Source organism: Schistocerca americana, chromosome 4 (assembly GCF_021461395.2).
Source record: "Schistocerca americana isolate TAMUIC-IGC-003095 chromosome 4, iqSchAmer2.1, whole genome shotgun sequence".
NCBI lineage: Eukaryota > Metazoa > Arthropoda > Insecta > Orthoptera > Acrididae > Schistocerca > Schistocerca americana.
Window position 1 is genome coordinate 493,751,021 of NC_060122.1, and position 21,826 is coordinate 493,772,846.

At 39.0% G+C, this 21,826-nt stretch overlaps 1 protein-coding gene across 1 annotated transcript in view; it reads right to left on the minus strand.

Annotated features, from left to right (window-relative positions):
* The window catches only part of LOC124613576, an 896,539-nt gene that overhangs the window by 41,884 nt on the left and 832,829 nt on the right, over positions 1–21,826 (minus strand). The window contains exons 8-10 of the mRNA XM_047142291.1: positions 20,538–20,689; positions 17,463–17,639; positions 15,811–16,023 (exon numbers count right to left, since the gene is read on the minus strand). Of these exons, the coding sequence (XP_046998247.1) occupies positions 15,811–16,023; positions 17,463–17,639; positions 20,538–20,689 (542 nt within the window). The remainder of the gene's footprint in view (positions 1–15,810; positions 16,024–17,462; positions 17,640–20,537; positions 20,690–21,826) is intronic.

The following is a 21,826-nucleotide window of genomic DNA, read 5'->3' on the forward strand; positions in this document are numbered from 1 at the left end:
ACATATTTTATTAAATGATCCATCTCAAAACACAGTTGTTACCTCAAGGTAATAGGTTTTATTGTTCCTTCTGGCATAACTATACGCGAACTATTACTTGGCAACATGCAGATAGATACCATAGGCAATGGCTCCAAGCACAGCATCTGCAGCCAACTACATGCCCTTACACACACCAGCCACTTTCACTCCATGGTGGCACATGCATTTCCTAGCCTCAGCAATGGACACTGACCTTCAGCAGCTCATGCACAACTTGGTCGCCCAGCTGGCAGCACACAGGTCGACTGGCTGACGCGCTCACGGCAAGAGAGCAGCAGGCATCACAGCAGCAACAGACTAGACTATGGGCAGCGTGGCTCATGCGTCTGGCACCTCAGAAACAGCTGCTCTAATGGTACCCCACTGACATCAGAGCAGAGTCCAGACAGGTCTGATGATATCACATCCGTTTCGGCAGTGAAGTGACTAAGTACTGCGCTCCTAGCTCGTATCCAATCGCCAGCTATGACTGGACCTAGATGCTATTGGCTGCAGTGTTATACTGAAGTGTCTGTGGGAGAACGAAGTGGGGCCATGAGGTACCTGGTAGACAATGAGTAGAATTTATTGATTTTTCCCAGAACTGTGTGAAAAGATCATGGGAAGTCCGAAACACTGTGCCTCACTGCAGCAAACAATTCGACCATAAAAACATACAGCACTCATCATCAGAATGTGGATCTTGGACCGCACTGCACATTCACATGGAGTTTCACCAAGGCCGATGTCAACGAGCTGATCCTGGGTACAGATTTCCTCAGACACTACCAGTTGCTTACAGATATCGCAAATGCTCAGTTGATTGACGCTACAATGAGTCTGAAGATAGCTCATGGTCTTCCGCCTTACATTTGATGCCCAAAAAGGACAATTCACAGGCCCATGGAGGACTACCACATGCTTAATTCAAGCTCAGTGCCAGACAGAAATCGAGTGTAACAGTAACTGGACTTCAACTATACCTTGGCAGGTGCGACTGTGTTTAGTACAAACGACTGCACGACAGCATACATACAAATCCCCGTGGCACCTGAGGACATAGAAAAATCATGATTACCATTCCCTTTGGGGTCCTTGAGAGAATGTTCATGAGGTTTGGCCTTAGGAAAGCTGCCCAGACTTGTCAGTATTTCCTGGATAGCATATTGTGAGGGTTACCATGCTGCTTAGCATACCTGGACGGCATCCTCATGTTCTCAAAGATGTCCAAACTACACAGCAGTCACCTAACTACGGTTTTCTGGGCCTCAGTGAGGCTGGAACAGTGATCAATTCATTGAAATGTGTATTCTGGGTTAGTGAGATTGATGTTCTCAGTCACCTAATCACCCCTACCAGATCCACACCTCTGCTGGACAAAGTTCAGGCGATCCTGAACATGCCACACCAACTTCTACTGGCACCACGTACACACCAACTTCTACTGGCGCCGTGTGCATAATGCTGCTTTGTGCTCGAACCCCTGACTGCTGCACAGCAAGGAAGGGCTCCCATTACCTGGACTCACAAAATGAAGAAAAGTTTTACTGTGACTAAATAGTGTCTCACCGAAGCGGCACTGATCCTCATCCAATATATAATGCAGAGTTAGCCGTTAGCCTGGTTGCCAGCTAGACCACTATCAGCACAGCACTTCAACAATGCACTGAAGGCAACCAGCAGCCACTCGGCTTCTTCTCACAAAAGTTGTCAGCAGAGGTGCACTCTTGGAGCACATACGACCCTGAACCACTCACCGTGTATCAGGCAGTGAAACACTTACGTTCATCAGTAGAACCTTGCACCTTCATTTTCTTCATTGACCATAAACCTATAACACACACTTTCTGGACCAACAAACCAAGTGTTCAACCAGCCAAGAACAGCAGTTGGAGTACGTTTGTCATCTGACACATCTGCAGGATGGACAATGTCATCACTGCTTGTCCCATGATTATGCAGTCCTCTCCTTCCCAGTGAATATCAAAGACATCACACAAGAATAGGGTGGCAACAGAGAACTGGACATGATTCCTCCAGCAGCCTACATCTACAACTGGTGCCCATCCCCAGCTTCTCATGGAAGATTTGGTGTGATGTTACAACAGGCATGCATCACCTGTTTTTCCCAAAAAAATTCTGGCGCAGTACTTTCAACTCTGTTCATGGATTATCGCAACCAATGCAGACACCACAGTGTCACTCATGGTGGCATGTTTCATTTGGCCCAGGCTCAAGAAGGACTGTTGTCAGTGGGCATGTGACTGTGTGCGCCAGTGCGCCGAAGTCGGGAGACACACCCACGTGCTCATCAGCACCTACCCTGACAAGACAAGCTGCTTCAGTCATGTCCACACAAACATAGTAGACCAACTTCCTCTGTCCCAAGGCAAACAATACCTCCTTAGAATGGTGGAATGCTTCACCCACTAGCCAGAGGCAACACACATAGTGGACATCACTGCTGAGATGGCTGCTACTGCCCTTGTGGACACCTGGGTGGCACACTTCGGCTGCCCCAACCATGTAACTATGGATCGTGGCTGCCAGTTCGACTACGTGCTGTTCAGACACATCACCTGACTGTTTGGCATGCAGCTTCACTACTTGACAAGCTTCTGTCAGGCAGCTTCATCAGACGCTGAAGGTGTCCCTGACATGCCAAGACTCTGCCCAGATGTAAGCACTACTGCTCATACCCTTGGTCTGTGAGTGAAACCAAAAGAAGAGGTCTGTGTCTCACCTACAGACCTCGTTTATGGTCAGTCGCTCACTATCCCCTGAGAATCCATGGAGGAAATACTGCCCTCAAATGACACCTCGGCCTCCCCACTAGCAGAATATCTGTGCAGTCACATGACTAGCCTCCGACCACAACCAACAATGCAACATGGCACTGGCTAAGGCTTTGTCCACGCAGACTTACAGCACTGCATGCTTGCAATGCTGCAAACATACACTGTATAGCCTCCACTTTGACTGCCCTCCTAAGGACTGCACCCTGTGAAAACCCGCAGTGAAAAGACATTGGAGATTGAGTGTAAGGGTAGGCCAGGTAAAATTTTGGTCAGTAGGGTCAAACCAGTGTACATCTACACAGAGCCCACTTTGTGCACTTCTTCCACCCAGTGGAGGACTTAGTAACAGATGACACTCCACAAGCAACCAGCCAGGCAGTGCCTGCCCCAGCTGTTGTCGGTGACTCAAGCATGCTGTCATCTATCACCAAGCAGCCACATGTGCCCCAGCCTACCCGCACCCCACACACACAGCCACCCAGACCGTGCCATACACATGAACTCCTTCCAGCACCAACACAGTGGCCAGCGGACTATGTCACGTGCGTCAGCCGCAGTGTTCGCTTCAAACTCCCGTGCTGCATCATAATGGCAGCAGCCCACATGCACACTGCCTGCTGCCTGGAATTGAGACCCTGTCTCAGATGGGCCCCTCACCAGCTGACAACAAATCACCAGTCAAGTTCCAGACACTGCTACTCATCTCATTGGCTGTTTGGCTGCTGCAGCTCCTGGAATCACCATCACCTCTCTGTGCCTCCATCATGTCAGGTGTCGAGGCTGGACTGAGTCCTGTGCTGTTTCCCTCATCATGTCCCCATTGAGCTCCACATACCGCCACAGTTCCGGAAGCCACATTTGAGCCCTAGTGAGACCACACTCGTGTGTTAAACTTTCCGTAGTCTCCACTGCTGTGAGCACTGGCCGCAGATCAAGTGCCATGTCACGCTTCCGCACCAACTTTGTCAAAGTCAAACAAAAACAAAAGCATTTTATGAACATTATGTCTCTGTGAATGTTACATTTATTTTTATCTCACAGTTAATGATACCTTGTTTAGTTGCATATGAATTCAACAATACCAGAGAAGGAAAGTTGCTACTCACCATATAACGGAGATGCTGAGTCATGATAAGCTCAACAAAAAGATTCACACAATTATAGCTTTCGGCCATTAAGGCCTTTGTCAGCAGTAGACACACATACACACACGCATACACACACTCACACAAATGCAACCTGCACACACGTCTACAGTCTCAAAGAGCTGAAACCAGCTCTCTTAGACTGCAGACGTGTGTGCAAGATGTGTTTGCATGAGTGTGTGTGTTGTGTGTGTCTACTGCTGACAAAGGCCTTAATGGCTGAAAGCTATAATTGTGTGAATCTTTTTGTTGTGCCTATCGCGACTCAGCATCTCCGCTATATGGTGAGTAGCAACTTTCCTTCTCTGCTATTGTTACATTCCATCCTGGATTTTCCGTTGTTTGATTTTTGCATATGAATTCAGTGTTATGAACAGCACGTCCTCACCATTGCTTCATTTCTTATCCTTCATAGCAGTAAACCAGAGTTTGTTCGTGCATCAGTGTTCTCCGAGCACACTAGATCTGCAGCCACTCATTGCTACAGACAGTTCCTGCACATTGCCTCTGGGTACTGTTGTTTTAGGAGGCCACACAGTAACACACACTGCTGTGCATCCCACCAGCCACTCGTGGTGTCACAGATGACTCTTTTCGCACTTGCGCTGATGTCGCGCACTGCTGCCACCGCACTTGTATGGATGTCGCCACAAGCATGCAAAGCACAAACGTATGTTGGCCACAGATGGAACATTTTCACCTGTTGCGCCTACTGAGCTCTGCTCCTCAAGGGAGAATCTATGTGGCAGCCTTGGGCAGCAGCACAGCAATTGTAGATGACACAGTCAATGGGCTAACATTCGTCTGCACGCGCACCCCTGCTAGACTACAGTTAGGCCAAAGCACAGCAACGATACAGTGCAGATGTGCACAGAGGACTCAAAGAGCAACATCAGTGCAAGCCAGCTGCTGTTACTCAATGGGCGGCTGCATCGTTCTGTGGTCTCCCTAGCCATGATCCACATGTGTTGAGCACTACGCGTGCTCCCCACCATTGCGCATGCAAATCGGACAGCCACCACTTGTTTGCTATGTTTTCCACACCTGTGAATTAAATGGCATCCATGAGATGAGAGAACATTTCCACACTCAGCTGGACATGCATCCATTGTCTTCTGTGGCAATGAGTCTGTAGTGTGTACTCAATCACTGAGGAGTGTATACCCTATGGTATCAGTGGTTGAGCCATTCATCATGGTCACATGATCACCCTCTTGGACATTTCCAGTGTAATTATTATAACTTTTTGGTGTATATATATATTGCTGTGGATAAATGTGTTGTTCACTAAATACAGATGGTTATGTGTATTTAATTACCATTACCCATGTCTACAGTGTCTACAGCTTGGTCTTAGTGCGTGGGCATGGCAGTAAGCCAGCCAACAGTATGACAGGTTTGAAAGTGGCAAAGAACCACGTGTTGCTCAATTCAAGATCTCTTACTTGTCAAACAACAAATACCTGATCCTTTAACTAATTTCCACATGATGTCTCTCTTGTCACGTGCAATCACAGGTGCATTGGGATAAAGGGGTTTGCACAAAAATTTGGAAAGAACGCATGTACGCATGGGCATTCCCACATTGCCTCGGGGTGCAAACAGTCTGCTATGAATTCCCTTCTTGGCTTGGGAGCTTCTGTTGCATTTATTGTGATGAAAAGGTGACAGAAAAAGAAAACACAAAAGCAACTGTAGGCAAAGAACTATCTAAATAACAGAGGTGTGAGAAATATGAAGTTTTGACAATGTTTCTTTTGCAAATTTCAAAGGAGGCCACAGTGATATTTTAGATTTTCTGCTTGGGAAACTGTAGCAGTTGGGCTGGCAATAAAATTTCATTAGCTAGTAAATGGCACCTTATATACCAGTTTGAACTATTCATTTCTCATTTCAAAACAAAGCATTTCAGTGATTATTCCTGAAACTGAGAAATATCGAAGTGAGGTTCTTAGTCGTTACATGTAAGTTAATTAACCTCCAATGATTCAGCTGTATTTTACTTATTTACACAGCTTTAGTCATGAAAGATGATACGTAGATCAACATTGTCACACTTGACAAATTTCGGAATTTCATAGATGCCAGAATCAACGAGAATGCAGATTGTATTTTTCATTTTGTATTTATTGAATCATCAATGTACTTTGTTTCAATTTTTAGTAATTTTTTGAAGAGTTAAACATACCCCATCACTTTTTTTGTTCAAATATCAGGCTCTCCAGTTATTATGCTTTTAAGTCACCATAGCATGAATATTCGTGCACAGTTTTCATACAAGCTTGCACTTTTCATTAATTTTTGTCTTATTATTCTCAGTTTTTTTCTTCTAAACTTACGGTATCTCATTCTTTACAAGAATATATTTGGAAACCTTTTACATAATATGTAACAATCATGGCAACACATCTTGAACTTTTATTCAAAAAATACTCAGAAGGGGCACTCACAAGATTTTCTTCTTTGTAATCATCTATAAACCAAGTACACTTCCTTCTGAGTCAGCAGACATTATTGCACATAATTCGCTTCACAGCATAACCTCAAAACATTACATAATCAAATGGACATGGGCATCAGCTACCCATCGTCTGCTAAAAAGTGCAAAGATTCTCACTGCAGTTGGGTAGCAATGCACTTTGCACGCAGCCTCCATTTCCAGGAAATTAAGCATGCACAAATACATGTGCATAGTTGTGCTGTTGGAAATTTATATGCATATGCAAATCTGAATACAAAAAAGGTGCCATGTGGAGGCATTATTATTTTGTTATATGTACAATTATCCTAACAATTTAATTAAATGTTTTGCACTAATATTTTCACTGAATGAGACTGCAGCAGTTTTTGTGTTTTTATTACACTCTTGAACTCAAAATATCCTCTAGTGAATAGTTTTGTGATCTGGAATGCTTATCATTCACGTCTGACACAATATTTCTGCAGACAACTAAGTAAATATAAAATGACATATGTGAATATACCCAGAGTGCTCTTCAGTAGTTGTCAACTTAACAGGACTGGAACAGTATTTGGGAAATAACTAACCAGGGAATAAAATGGCAGCATACAACATGCACTCCAAGTTAATCTGTGGTTAGCCTATTCCTTGGTTAGCTATCCATGGATTTATCCGGAGATTGTACTACTGACACTTTTCGGTCAATGCAGGGATGGTTATTACTGTTTGTGGGTGATACTAGAGTTGTCGCCTGATGACATCCCATATGTGCTCGACTAGAGACAGATTTGCTGATCGATCAGGCCAAGGCAACATGTCGACATTCTGTAGAGCATGTTGGGTTACAATAGTAGTGTGTGGGCAAGCATTATCCTGTTGGCAAACACCCCTTGGAATGCTGTTCCTGAATGGGAGTACAACAGGTTGAATCACTGGACTGAAGCAAAAATTTGCGATCAGGATGCATGAGGTAACCATTGGCATGCTCCTGCTGTAATACAAAATTGCACTCCAGGCCATATCTCAAGGTGTACATAGAGTGTATTTAGAATACAAACAGGTTGGTTACAGACCCTCAACTGACCTCCTCCTACCCAACACACAGCCACATAGCTTACACTGAGGCAGAACCAACTTTCATCAGAAAACACGATAGACCTTCACCCATCCTCCAATGATTCTCGCTTGACACCACTGAAGTTGCAAGTGACAGTGGTTTGGTGTTGGTGGAATGCACGTTATAGGGTGTCTGTCTCAGAGCTGTTCTTGAAGTAACTGATTTGTAACTGTTTGTTGTATTGATGTGGCGCCAGCTGTTACTCAAACTGCTGCTGCAGATGCAGTGAAATGCGGCAGAGCCATATGCTGAAAATGACGTTCTTCCGTCTCGGAAGTAGTGACCTTCTGAAGCCCAGTCTTTCTGTTACCATACATTCTCATAACCACCACTGCCAGCAATCATGTACAGCAGCTACATAGCTGCCAAGTCTTTCTGCAATCTTGCAGAAATAATATTCAGATTCTTGTAGCTCCATTACACGACCTTGTTCAGACTCAGTGAGGTGCTGATATTGATGTCTTTGTCGCTTTAAAGGCATTCTTGACTAATATCAATTCACCACGACCAGTCTCAAAGGTAATTAGTGCTCACGAGTTACAGCGCATATTTAAAGCGAACCTGATCTGCATCCTCATGGTGGCGCTACTAGTGCCAATCATATATGACCAGTGTGAAATTTGAATAGACATAATCGTGCAGATGTAGAAACATGCTTTAGAAATTTCTTTTATGTCGCTCAACTCCTTCCTGGTGTTATATATTTTTTTCTTCAGTGTATATATTAATCACTTGCCACTCTGTATTCACAAAGCTGCAAAGCTAATTCTTTGTGCTCTATGTGAAAGTATGGTAACCACACTCATAAACAAAAATTAGCTGTGGAAATTGTAAATAATGTCGTTCAGGAAATTATTAAGTAGCTTTCTACAAATGGACACACATTAAATTTTGATAATTCCAGTATATACAGATAACACAATTAATAAATATAGACTTTGAACAGATGTTTGTTTCAAAATTTTTGGGTGTGTGTATTAATAAGAGATTGAATTGGAAGAAACACATTGATGATCTACTAAAATGCTTGAGTTCAGCTTCTTATGGTGTTAGGGATTGTAAATTTTGGCATTGAACATATCAGTAAATGAATGTCATTCTTTGGTAAATTATAGACTGACAACACGGGCCTACCATGTTTTATCAGTTTCCTTCGTTGATGTGTATGACAGATATAGTGTGTGCACAGCTTTTTATACTTCTATACACCTCACTTTCCTCTTGGTATTCTTAATATATATCAATAAAAGAACAAAAAATTTTGGACTACAAGTTCTAGGAGTTATTTTGGTACTGTTGCTGTTCTGCATAATACCAAAAACTTAATGACTCAGCAGATTAATTTCAACTTGGAACTATGTAGATCAACTTTCCTGAACTTTAATATTTAAGAACATGAATTAAGAGTGAGTCAGTGCATAACACAGCATGAGACTTGTGACACCGGTTTAATATCATAATGCATGTTGTGATTGTTGTCTCCACCTAGCTCAGACATGGTTCTCACACAGTTAACTGACTGCATGTTCCACACATAATTTTAACAATTTTTTTACTGAAATTTTGTGGAATGAGCCAGTTGACAAGATATATATATACATGTTTAGTATTAATATTAATGAATACATTTTTTTTTGTCCTACTCCAGCAACCACTCTTAAAAGCAAGTGTGTTTTTTTCCTATTTCTTTATAGGCTACCAATTTTTAAACAGAAATTTGTCTATAAACTAGAAGGATCTATACAGAACAAATGATTTTAAGGTAGATCCAAAACTTGCTTTGGTGTTTGTGAGACATTTTATCTTTAGACCCAAGTGAATCCAGTACATTATATAATTCGTCTCATTATGGATACAGATGATACAGTCACATTAATCACCCACATTAATCAGCCACATTACTGTGACTGTACTACCTACATAAGAATAAGTACTCTAGTGGTAGTGACAATATTCCTGATTTAATTGTTAAGAAATGTGGAGAATCCATTGTAGAACCCCTAACCCACATAATAAATGCATCCTTTACAAACGGAGTTTTCCCTGACCTACTAAAGACTTCTAAAATTACCCCACTTCACAAAAAGGGCTCTAAAAATGATGTAGCCAATTACCGGCCCATAGCACAACTCAGCTCATTCTCAAAAATATTTGAAAAATTATTTTACACCAGATTGGAAGACTTTACCAATAAACTATCCTTATTGACAAAACACCAGCATGGTTTTAGAAAGCAAAAGACAACTACCACAGCTATTTATGAATATCTCAACGAAACCTTAAAAGCACTGGATAATAAGGAAATCACTACTGGTATCTTTTTAGATTTATCCAAAGCGTTTGATGTAATTGACCATACCATACTCCTTAAGAAGTTAGCAAATAAAGGTATAAGAGGAATTGCAAACAAATGGTTAGAATCTTACCTGTCAAACAGATTTCAAAAAGTTGAAATTAATTTTGAAAAAAAGAATACAACCACCCATCAATCTACTGTCCACTCCTCTGACACAATGCCTATTAGATATGGTGTGCCACAAGGCTCAATCCTGGGACCCATACTGTTTCTGCTATACATTGATGATATAAGCACAAAGCTTGCTACAGGACATACCACACTATTTGCCGATGACACAAGTATTCTAATAACGGGTACTGATACAGAGGACCACAACCAAAAAATTAAACCGCTTATGTCGTCACTCAGCAAATGGTTCAACGAGAACAAACTGATTATAAACATACAGAAAACAACCTACATCAACTTCAGACTCTCATCCCAAAAACAAGAAATGCCTGATGTGATTCTAAATAACCAAGAGCTTATGTGTGTGGACTCTGTCAAGTTTCTTGGCATATGGCTTGCAGAAAATCTTAAGTGGGAGACACACACAAATTATATCTCAAAAAAGCTCTCAACTGTGTGTTACATTTTAAGGATACTCAAAAAATCAGTCACAAAATCTGTTCTCATACATGTATATTATGCTTACTTCCATTCTACATTACAGTACGGAATCATATTTTGGGGGAACTCACCTGGAGGTAGATATATTTTCAAAATGCAAAAAATGGCAATACGCATAATATGTAATCTAAGACATAACGAATCATGCAGACAACATTTCAAAACAAATGGCATTATGACACTGCCCTCTGCTTACATTTATAATATCGTCTCATTTGTCAAGTCATACCTGTTAAACAATGACTGCACACTAAAATTCAATGGAGATATTCATAACTATGCAACAAGGCAGCAATCTGACCTTCATATGATTCAGTCCAGAACTACCTGCTACCAAAAAAGTGTTTTAAATGTTGGGATAAAAATGTATAATAATTTACCCAATGAAATCAAAGCAACAAAGAACCCAAGAGCCTTCACACATAAGTTAAAAAAATATCTCTTGGACCATTGCTTTTATGCAGTTGATCATTTTTTTGAAAGGGGTTAAAAATGTAAAAAATATGATAAATGTTCAATTAGGTCTGAAAATTATATACTGTGCATGTCTATGAAATACACTGGACTACTTTACTATTACATTTGTATTGGCTGTTTGTATTTTACCATACAACATTTGCATTTACTGTTTTGTTAAAGATAGCTAACTTCCTCATTGCAAAATAATGTAAAAACAATTTATTAAATATTACCTGCAAATATGTTCCCTTGCCCTATCCAATATCGTATGTAAAACCTTACATCTCTTTGATTTGTATTAACTGTTTTGTTGAAGAAAGATAATTTCCTTGCTACAAAATAATGTAAACATCAATTTGTAAAAATTACTGTAAATAGCTCTCTTGACCTATCCAATATCATATGTACAGCTGTACAATACTATGATTGCCTGGATCAATAAAAATACAATACAATACAATACATATGCAATGACACAAGTTAATTAACTGGTTAATAAAATTTTTGTGATCCATGACTGTGTTTATAACAAAATAATTTTTTTTCTGGTTTGCTGTGAAACCTTATTGTGAATACATTATTGTGAATACATTGAAACTCGTGAATAAATATTACACCAACAAATATAACAATAAAAGAGGTAAGCAATAATGCAAAACCTTAGAGAGAGAGAGAGAGAGAGAGAGAGAGAGAGAGAGAGAGAGGGTAGGATGAAATTGAAACAATATGTTGTTGCCTATATCACTGCATTTAATTGAGTCAGTTTTTGTTGGCACAATGCATGTACAAATTTTCATGACACTACATCATTGTTATCTGTCACAACATTCCTCATATCATAATACACCTATTGTGTTCATCAGGATGTACATAACTGCTCTGGAAAAGATTTGTAGAACTAAAAGAGAAATAACAATGCAGGGAACACTGTTCTGATCAACTATAAGACTGGTCTTGTTCTAAGTGCTTTGTGGAGGTATTTTATGACCATTATATAAGTGCAAGAATGGGATGTATAAGATTAAAAAAGTAGCTTGATTGAGAACTGTAATCAGAGACAGATTGAAGGTAACATGTTTATACATTGATGCCAAATTTCTTGATTTTAATTACATCAAGTTACTCAAAAATGACATCCTTCTGATAGACCTTTGAGGTGTCAGTGTATCTAAGTATAGCACTCTCTTTGTATGCCAGTAGTAATACAAAAACCGCTAAATACAGAATGAAATTCAACATGGCATAAAAATCAATTTTGGATTGACAACTGGCACTACAGCTGACCAAGCAACGAAAGAGATATGATATGCATTCAGGCAGTGTGAAAAGTTCCAGTGGCTTGACAACTGTTCATCACCATGCATGCACAATACAGCCAGTTTGCAAACACATAAAGTTCATTCAAGTAACAATGACAATCAGTCATGATCATGTGAATGTGTTCAGTTGAAACTTTCGTGCAGTTCCAGTGTGTCATGACTATCTGAAAGCTGTCTGAGTACCAGCCAATGGATGGTCATGGCTAGTCTCGACTGGTCACAGGAATTTTATCTGACATTTCCAAAGCATTTAATAATGTTATTCCAAAGAAAAAGACAACACATCTGCATAACATTTTTTTATTCGGTCTGGTGGTATTTTTGTTGAAGAAAGCAACTGCTAAGTTCCTATTGGCCTTTTAAAGGGACAGTACATGTCACCCTTGTGAAAATTTAATACACCCCAGTGCACTTCTATTGCTTTAAGAGGTTTTTTTTAGCAGGAATATACTATGTATATGGATCCTAGGATATGGAAAGTGAATAATTTTTCCGTCTTCGATAAAATGGTCAGATCGCAAGAGCTGACAGTTGTGGCTCACATACTACAATTATTGCTATAATTAAATGTACACATTAACTTGGTTCGCTTAAACTGCATACCAGATTTGCAACCACTGTTGGCAATGAGCACACAAAGCATCATCTGCTCAAACTGGATGGATGTACAAACATGCATATTTAATACTCATTTTTAAAGCAACAGAAGTGCACACAAATATGAAATACTTGCTTAATGTTTTGCTCAGAATTATAATAATATTACACTGCCACTGAAAAAGGCCTGCCATTGTAATGATAAAATTTTGAAAGACAAGCATGTGACAATGTACTTCTCAGTAGCATACTGATGTATGGTCTTGACCATTAAAACTGATGTTACATTAATTGTTTCTAGCTTTCTAAATACAAGTAACTTTTTCATATGAAATTAATTCATTTATTCTAACCTGGAACACCAAAGGTCATTAATAAAATTAATGACAATAACACTAACCGTATGTTTGTACATTGGATACACAGCAGCCATTGCCTACCACCTCAACCAGTGACAGTTTTTCTTGAAATTAGATAATTTCCAGCATCTCTAATGTTTGGTCATTTACTACATTGTAGTTTATCAACAATTACATCAGTCAGCAGATAATTATTACCAGTTAGCATCAAAATTATGCACTACTAAAACTGATGAGACAATCTTATCAAATTTATCAGAATATGCATATAATCAAAATATGTAAAACATAATGCAATGTTAATGAGGAAAGAGGTAAGTGACAGGATTAATTCAGAACTACTTCAATTAACATTTTGTATCAATGCTGCTCATTGAATTATATGACTGCTTCAAGCAGTGACAACCGCAAATTGTGAGTAGAAACATTTGAGCAACGACAAATAGAATAAAAGTGTCAACTAGTGCTACCAGTGGTCAAACAGCAAAACATACTGAATATGGGTTTTGATAATGTAATGGTATTATGATGATCAAGATGATCTTGAAGCTGTGCATGTGCAGTAGAGACAGTTAGCAAACAGTGATGATTGATCATGATACCTTTGCTTGAATGCACAAATGATGGAATTTTCTGACTGCTGTGTGAATGAACCCAAGTTTCTGCATATTTCTGCTGTGAAAACATTATGTCTGAACACGATTGTTTTAAATTAATGACAGTGGTGGAGCTGTGTACATTTGGCCAGAAGGTACATTAGAAAGTACTCACATATTAATGGCTAAGTGACCCATATGCAATGTAAAGGAAAAATTGCATATTTAAAGAAGTGAAAATTTAATTTAGCAAGAAGAGGGAACTCCACAAATTAGCCTGAGGAGTTATTTGTAACATTTACTATTCTTTTGTTGTAAACATTAGTTAAAGTTTTTAATGGATGTTATTTCATAATTCTGTTATTCTAAACAGATTATTATGAAGGGTGGGAAATAAATAAAAAGTGAATGTCATTCTTTGGTATTTAACTAAACAGAACATGTCCAGATGAGTTAAGAATGATTTGTCTTTCTCAGGTTCCTTGGGATCATATCAACCAAAACTATTCAGTAACAGAATGAGTCATTACTTGAGTCACAGAATACTGGTAAAATAAAACTAAATGAAATAAATAACTGAGAAGTTACTTCTTATGATATTACTTAAATTAATTACAGTGAAAAGATCGAAACTACTGTAGAACCTGTTTGTATTAAAACTTTTCAGCTCAGCTTCAAGTCTATTGCAGATGAACCCACAGAACAGTGCCCTCACTCCTGCAGAACTGTTAAGGAAGAGTTTTTCAAGTGCAGATCAAGTGTTCATTGAATGAATGTTACAGTCCATTTTGAAGGAATCTTTATTATTAACCACTTATCTCATGTGCGACTAAACATGGAAGTTAGGCAGAGTTCAAATAGCAACAATGATACACATGCAGTTCATGAACTGACAGCACAGATTGGTCTGACTGCTATTTTGTGAGATTATGAAGTAACAAAAATATAAATGAAATCATAAAAAATAAAATTTGTAATAACTGCTTGAACATAAAGGAGAAAACTCTTGCAGTCAGTTCAAGAGAAGCAATGTCCCAGACAGCTAGTAGAGGTTTGTAAAAACTCCCAAAAAGTTGATAACATGTACAGAAAAGAATTAAAATGTTATTTAAAGCTGTTTTCATTGTACTCTGTCACACTGTAATGTACCAAATAATTTTTGGTGTGTCTTCTGCATTGTAATCTGATTATTTGTAAATGTATGTTATGAGACAAATATATCACTATTCACTATTCATAGGTCATCTTTGCAAAACGACAGGGCAATGTTTATCTGAAAGATGGGGTCTAGAGAACATATTAATAATTAATAATCAGATCCTCCAGCTGACATCCTCTAAAAAATTACATAATCTGTCAACTACAATTTTCATTCCAGAATGATCTTTTCCAACATATATGTAATTTAGCAGCTCATCAAATATGAAACACTTCATTTGAATAACAAAATCTTTTTGAGTGATATCCTCTGAGACCTGCTTAAAAATATGGCTATGAGAAACAAACATTTATGATTTTCTGTCATAAATATGATAAATGTCATTAATTGTACAACTAGAAATTGCTTCATCTAATATTCAACCAAGAAAATGCACTGATATCAGTAACTATATGTATGTCTAGCAGCTTTATATTTATTCCTTTATTCTTGAAGTGTTCATCTCAGACTTAAATATTGCCTCCAAGAGTTCGCCTAATTAATGGAATATTCTGTCCATCATAGGATGTCATTTCTGATTTTGGTGACAAAACCACCAAAACACAAAACCTATGTTGTCTATTTTTACTCTGCAATATAATTTCAAATAATATTCTCAAGCAATACTGCATTTTGATACAATGTTTATCTTACACAACAATATGTAATAAGAGTGACATACACAACACACTCTCCTAAATTCTGTGATAATTTGTATTCATAAATTTATGGGCTAGTTAATATCGTAACTGACTATTTCTCTGCTACATACCAAGGCAACTTGGATCAGCTGTGCTGTTCCATTCCCCTCCTTTGCATTCAATAACCATCAAGCTGTGCTGTGCATCTGGTATAGTATAATGGTCATCACATTCATAACGACAAACACTATGTTCAGGCAGTGTGCCAGGTGGGCTGCTTCCAAGAGTCTTACAGCTGAGACGACCATGCTCAGGGCTCATAGGCATTGGACATGCTGACATCTCTGGAAACATTACGAAAATTAAATGAGCACTCACTCTGGTGACATATGTTTGGGCAATTATATTTCTTGGTATTGCAGACACAGGTGCAAATGAATAGCCACTTAAACACTATCTTTCAAAATTGGAGATGGCATCATTTGGCAGAAACAGAGTTTCTACTGAATCTCTGATCATTCTCATTCCCTCCAATTTAACACCTATTTTGCTGGATGAAATAGGATTCCCACTTAATCACTAATTTGTCTTATACTTCCCCATTCTTTCCTCACTCTTACTGGATGAAGGAAACTGATTTTAATTCTTTGCATTTACATAGTTTTTTGCTTGTGAGTGTTTCTGCTGCTCCATGATTGGATAGAGATTTTTGCCTTTCTAACTGAAATTACACTTTAAATATAGTTTTACTTATTATGCTGTGGTCTTCAGTCTGAAGACTGTTTTGATGCAGCTCTTCGTGCTAGAGTATCCTGTGCAAGCCTCTCCACCTCTGCATGAGTACCACAACCTACATCCATTTGAATCTGCTTACTGTATTCAAGCCCTTGTCTCCCTCTACAATTTTTACCACATGCCCCCCCCCCCCCCCCCCCCCCCCCCTACACACACACACTTCCTTCCATAATCAAACTGACAATTCGTTGATGTCCCAGCATAGGTTTGTTAGCTGATGGTCAAACTGTTTAAAAGTTTATTTTTTCTGCAATCTGATTCAGTGCCTCCTTATTTGTTATTAAAAATAGTGAAATAATCTTCAATATTCTACTATAGCCCTACATTTCAAAGCTTCTATTCTCTCCTTGTCTGAACTGCTTATTGTCAATACTTTACTTCTGTACAAGGCTGGACTCTGGACAAATACCTTCAGAAAAGACTTCCTAAGACTTAAACAATATTAGATGTTAACAAAATCCTCTTTTTCAGAAATGTTTTATAGATATTGCCAGTCTGCATTTTATACCCTCTGTACATCAGCCATTATCAGTTACTTAGTGCCCAAATAGGAAACTCATCTCTTACTTTTAGTTTCTCATTTCCTAATCTCATTCCATCAGAATCGCCTGATTTAAATAGATTACATTCCATTAACTTTGTTGGTATTTATTCACTTATTTAATCATAAGAGTATCAGTTAAACTTTATATAATAAAAATATGAAGCATGAACTGAAAGTAATTTCGTCTTGCCTACACAATAATGCTTTAAGTAACCTCACAACTTTCAGAGTACAGTAAAGAGGAACACGTAGTTTGACTTACACATTATTACTGTTCTTATATTTTATTTCTATTACATCTACTGATAAGTTTCGATGTTAAATACAACCAGTATTATGGAAAAAAAATTAAGAATTGGAAATGAAGTATTTTCCGCATTTAGGTAACATAGAAAATTTTGACAGGTTTTAAGGTAAATCTTATGTCATGCTGATCTCTCTTACCTTCACATTGAGGAATTGGATGTGACCACATTAGTGAATCACCACATTCGATTCTTGAATGCCCCTTCAAAAAGTAGCCATGAGGACATCTCAAGTCACATGTGCTTCCCCAGACATTATCCATTGAGCAGTTTGCTATCAAGGTGCTGGGCAGAGATAGCACAGGACATCTTCTAACTGTAAAGTAATAGCAGTGTGTATTTTAGAAATAAAATGCTACGCTAGTAGGCATTCCAGGGTGGAAATAATAAATAAAACTGAGGAAATGCAGCATCTTAGTTGTAAATGATTGATCTGTGGTAGATAGTCACATGTAACACAAGAATATACAAAGTTCATACCAGCCATGTCCATTCAGCCCTTGTAATGTACGTGAACAACTCCTGGCAGTATTTCAGAAGTTTTTATCATTGTTTTACGTTTGAAAATGATCATTAGAATAAATTTAGTATCATCAGCACAGCATGAAAGGACAATAGTGAAGTGTATTTTTTCATGTCAACTTGTTTTTATAGTTACAGTTTTAGCAGCATTCGTGGCAACAGCTCTGTTACTCAGCACATCAAATGTCAGATGAGTTTCATCCAGATTTGCTATTTGGCTTAGTTCCACACTGATTTTCTTCCGATGTCGCAAAAGATAATATTTTCTCTTCATGCTCTTGTGACATTTTCTGAGATATTTTGGTTTTGGTTCTCATGCTAAGTCCATGACACTTCACAAGCCTCGAAGTCTGTTACGTTCTACTGTAGAGCCAGCATATGAACGAGTATTTGAATCATTTTTGACAACACAAATCACTGACAGTTCAGTTCACTGGCACCATAGACTGCAATGATGCACCATAGACTGAACAATGTTCTGGGTTTGTGAAGACTGGGTGGGAAAGAGACAGTGTTATCAATCTTGTGAATCCCCGCAACTCACGTTCGTCGCACCGGTGCACGGCTGGTGGCAGTTGAATTCAGTGTTGCCAGATAGAGATAGGTTTCCCGCGACATAGAATATATGGCCATTTTTAAGACTGGCAGGAATTTAAATCAGACACCAGAATTTTTATATTAATTTCGAGTATAAGATGCACCTGAACTTGGAGGCAATTTTTCGAAGAAAAAAGTGCATCTTATAGTCCATAAAATATGGTCTTCTTTGATCCCTTGGGATGTGTCCTGTCAATCTGCTGTGTGTGCAAGACACGTACACGGTACTGTGTTCAGGCAATAGTAGTATGGCACCTCACATACAGTATCATCAGTCTCATCCTAGATGACACATGTACGGGGATCTACTTTGTGATTTTACTAAAGACATTCACATGGGCCATTCATCTATCAGTACTTACATCTGACAATATACTGATGTTGCCATTATTTCAGCCTGAATTTTCCATTGTTTGAATGGTTATGTCTGCCACCATAGGGAGTACTTCTAACAGAACTATTTGCTTCATCCACCAAATAGATCACTGGATGACATTCATATGCAGGATGCATGATTTAAGCAACTGCATGCTGAGACTCAGCCAATTCCAGTTATTGTAGTTCAAGTTCCAGCAGTTCTCAGACATTTATCACTCTGCTATCACTCAACACTCAACACTGTAATTCTTTGCTGTTGCCCACTATTTATCTGTAAGTTTCGACCAGTATAGTCAGTGGACAGTTTATGCTGAGTGCGTAACATTATTCCAAATGGTAGTGATACTGCTTACATGGTGAGAGACTGAACTCGAACTATCTGAACTTCAGTTTGATAGAAATTATCAACTGTGTTAGGTTAGATTAGGTTCATCAGTCCCACGCCTGCTCATAAAAAAAGGCTGAGTATAGATTTTACAATGTATCTTCTTTTAAAATATGATTGTTATTGTACTTGTGTGTTGTCAGTAATGATTTCATCTCTGAGATTTTTGCCTAGTGAAGACTGTGTGTCTAGTATGTCAGCAGGCTACTTTCACTTAATAACATACAGCTGCGGCAGGGGGTTTGCTTGCTGTTACCTCTATGTTGGGTACATATCATAGGTGTATACAAAACAGTTAATCACTTATCACAGTCAAATTTTACTGTAAAGCTTTTTCTCCCTGATTCCATTCATTAGTGCTTCATTAATATGTTATACAGTCTTCTCATTCTGAAGCACCACATTTCAAAAGTTATGTTCTCTTGATACCTCTCATGTTTAGGCTACTTACACTTCAAACTAACTTTCAGAAAATACTTCCTAACACTTAAATTTATATTGGATGTTAACATATTTATTTTTTTCGTAAAACCTTTTGTTGCAACTGCGAGTCTCATTTTCTTATTTTTCCTTCTGCATTACCTGATTCAGTTCAGTTATTTCTATTACTTTTCTTTTACACATGTTAATGTTCATCATACAACATCTTTTCAAGGCACAACCCATTACATTCAACTGATCTTCACACTCATTTGCCATCTCTGACAGAATTACAATGTCACTGGCAAACCTCCAAGTTTTTATTTCAACTCCCTGAATTTTAATTCTCTTTCCAAATATCTCTTTAGTTTCCTTTACTGCCTGTTCAGTGCACATACTGATTAACATTGGGGAAAGGCTACAAGGGTGTCTCACTCCCCGACTACCTACTGCCCTCATTACATTTTTACAGCACGTTAGTCATACTCCATGTATTATGTGAAGAACGGTCTCTGGGTTGCGGAAAGTAGTCAAACCATATGTTTTATTGAAGTGGAATACAATGAAAGGACTTGATGTTATGAAAGACTACTTGCTATTTCCAATTATAAAATAATCTAAAATGCTACATCAATGAGTTTATGTGAAGAGACTCACTGTATTTTATCATGGTACTTTCAGAATTTCAAAGAGTGTATTCCAGTCACTGTTGTCCAAAGCTTGATGTCTGCTAGACACTTTTTCCATTGGGCATATACTTCAAGGTGCTCAATTTTTCGAAAGAGGGTAGTTCATTAGATGACAACAGAAAAAAACTGAAGTATTCACTATTTTATAATGAAGAATGTGTCTTGTTGGTTCATTTGATACATATAATAAGAAGTAAAATGCATTTTATAATTTACGACTAACCTACAACACTGTAGCGGTAACGGCATTTCTGCAGCACCCTTCGACGATACAACATGCGTACAACAACGGTGTGATCACCCTCTTCAGCCAGAGTTCCAGGCTTTGGTCCATGAACCCAGTCCAGCATGAGTTCTGTCAGTGGGAACACTGGGCTGAAATCGGAATTCACAAAATAAATTACTCAAGATTACCACCTTCTAAGCTGTCTCAGAGAAAATATCTTCTATTTGGGAAGTCTGAGATGATAACTGATGCAGTGGCTGATGGGAGCGACCGTAAAGGGCTTTGCCATTTACAGTCGCCCCATTGAGCTGTCGCACTGACTGTCAGCTTGGATTGTGTGAGAAGCATGTTATATTGTTAATTACACAAAGTACTGAAAAGACATCTTATAGCACACATACAGAACAATAAGTTTAAACCTGATTTGCCAATGGACACAATGTTATAATGTAATGTAATGTACACTGATGACCATCTACATTATGGCCATCTACACTACTGGCCATTAAAATTGCTACACCAAGAGGAAATGCAGATGATAAACAGGTACTCATTGGACAAACATATTATACTAGAACTGACATGTGATTACATTTTCACGCAATTTGGGTGGATAGATCCTGCGAAATCAGTACCCAGAACAACCACCTCTGGCCGTAATAACGGCCTTGATACGCCTGGGCATTGAGTCAAACAGAGCTTGTATGGCGTGCACAGGTACAGCTGCCCATGCAGCTTCAACACGATACGACAGTTCATTAAGAATAGTGACAGGCGTATTGTGACGAGCCAGATGCTCGGCCACCATTGACCAGACGTTTTCAACTGGTGAGAGATCTGGAGGATGTGCTGACCAGGGCAGCAGTCAAACATTTTCTGTATCCAGAAAGGCCCGTACAGGACCTTCAACATGCGGTCGTGCATTATCCTGCTGAAATGTAGGGTTTCGCAGGGATCGAAATAAGGGTAGAGCCACGGGTCGTAACACATCTCAGATGTAACGTCCACTGTTCAAAGTGCCGTCAATGCGAACAAGAGGTGACCGAGACGTGTAACCAATGGCACCCCATATCATCACGCCGGGTGATACGCCAGTATGGCGATGACAAATACACGCTTCCAATGTTCTTTCACCGCGATGTTGCCAAACACGGATGCAACCATCATGAAGCTGTAAACAGAACCTGTATTCATCCGAAAAAATGACGTTTTGCCATTCGTGCACGCAGGTTGGTCGTTGAGTACACCATCGCAGGTGCTCCTGTCTGTGATGGAGCATCAAGGGT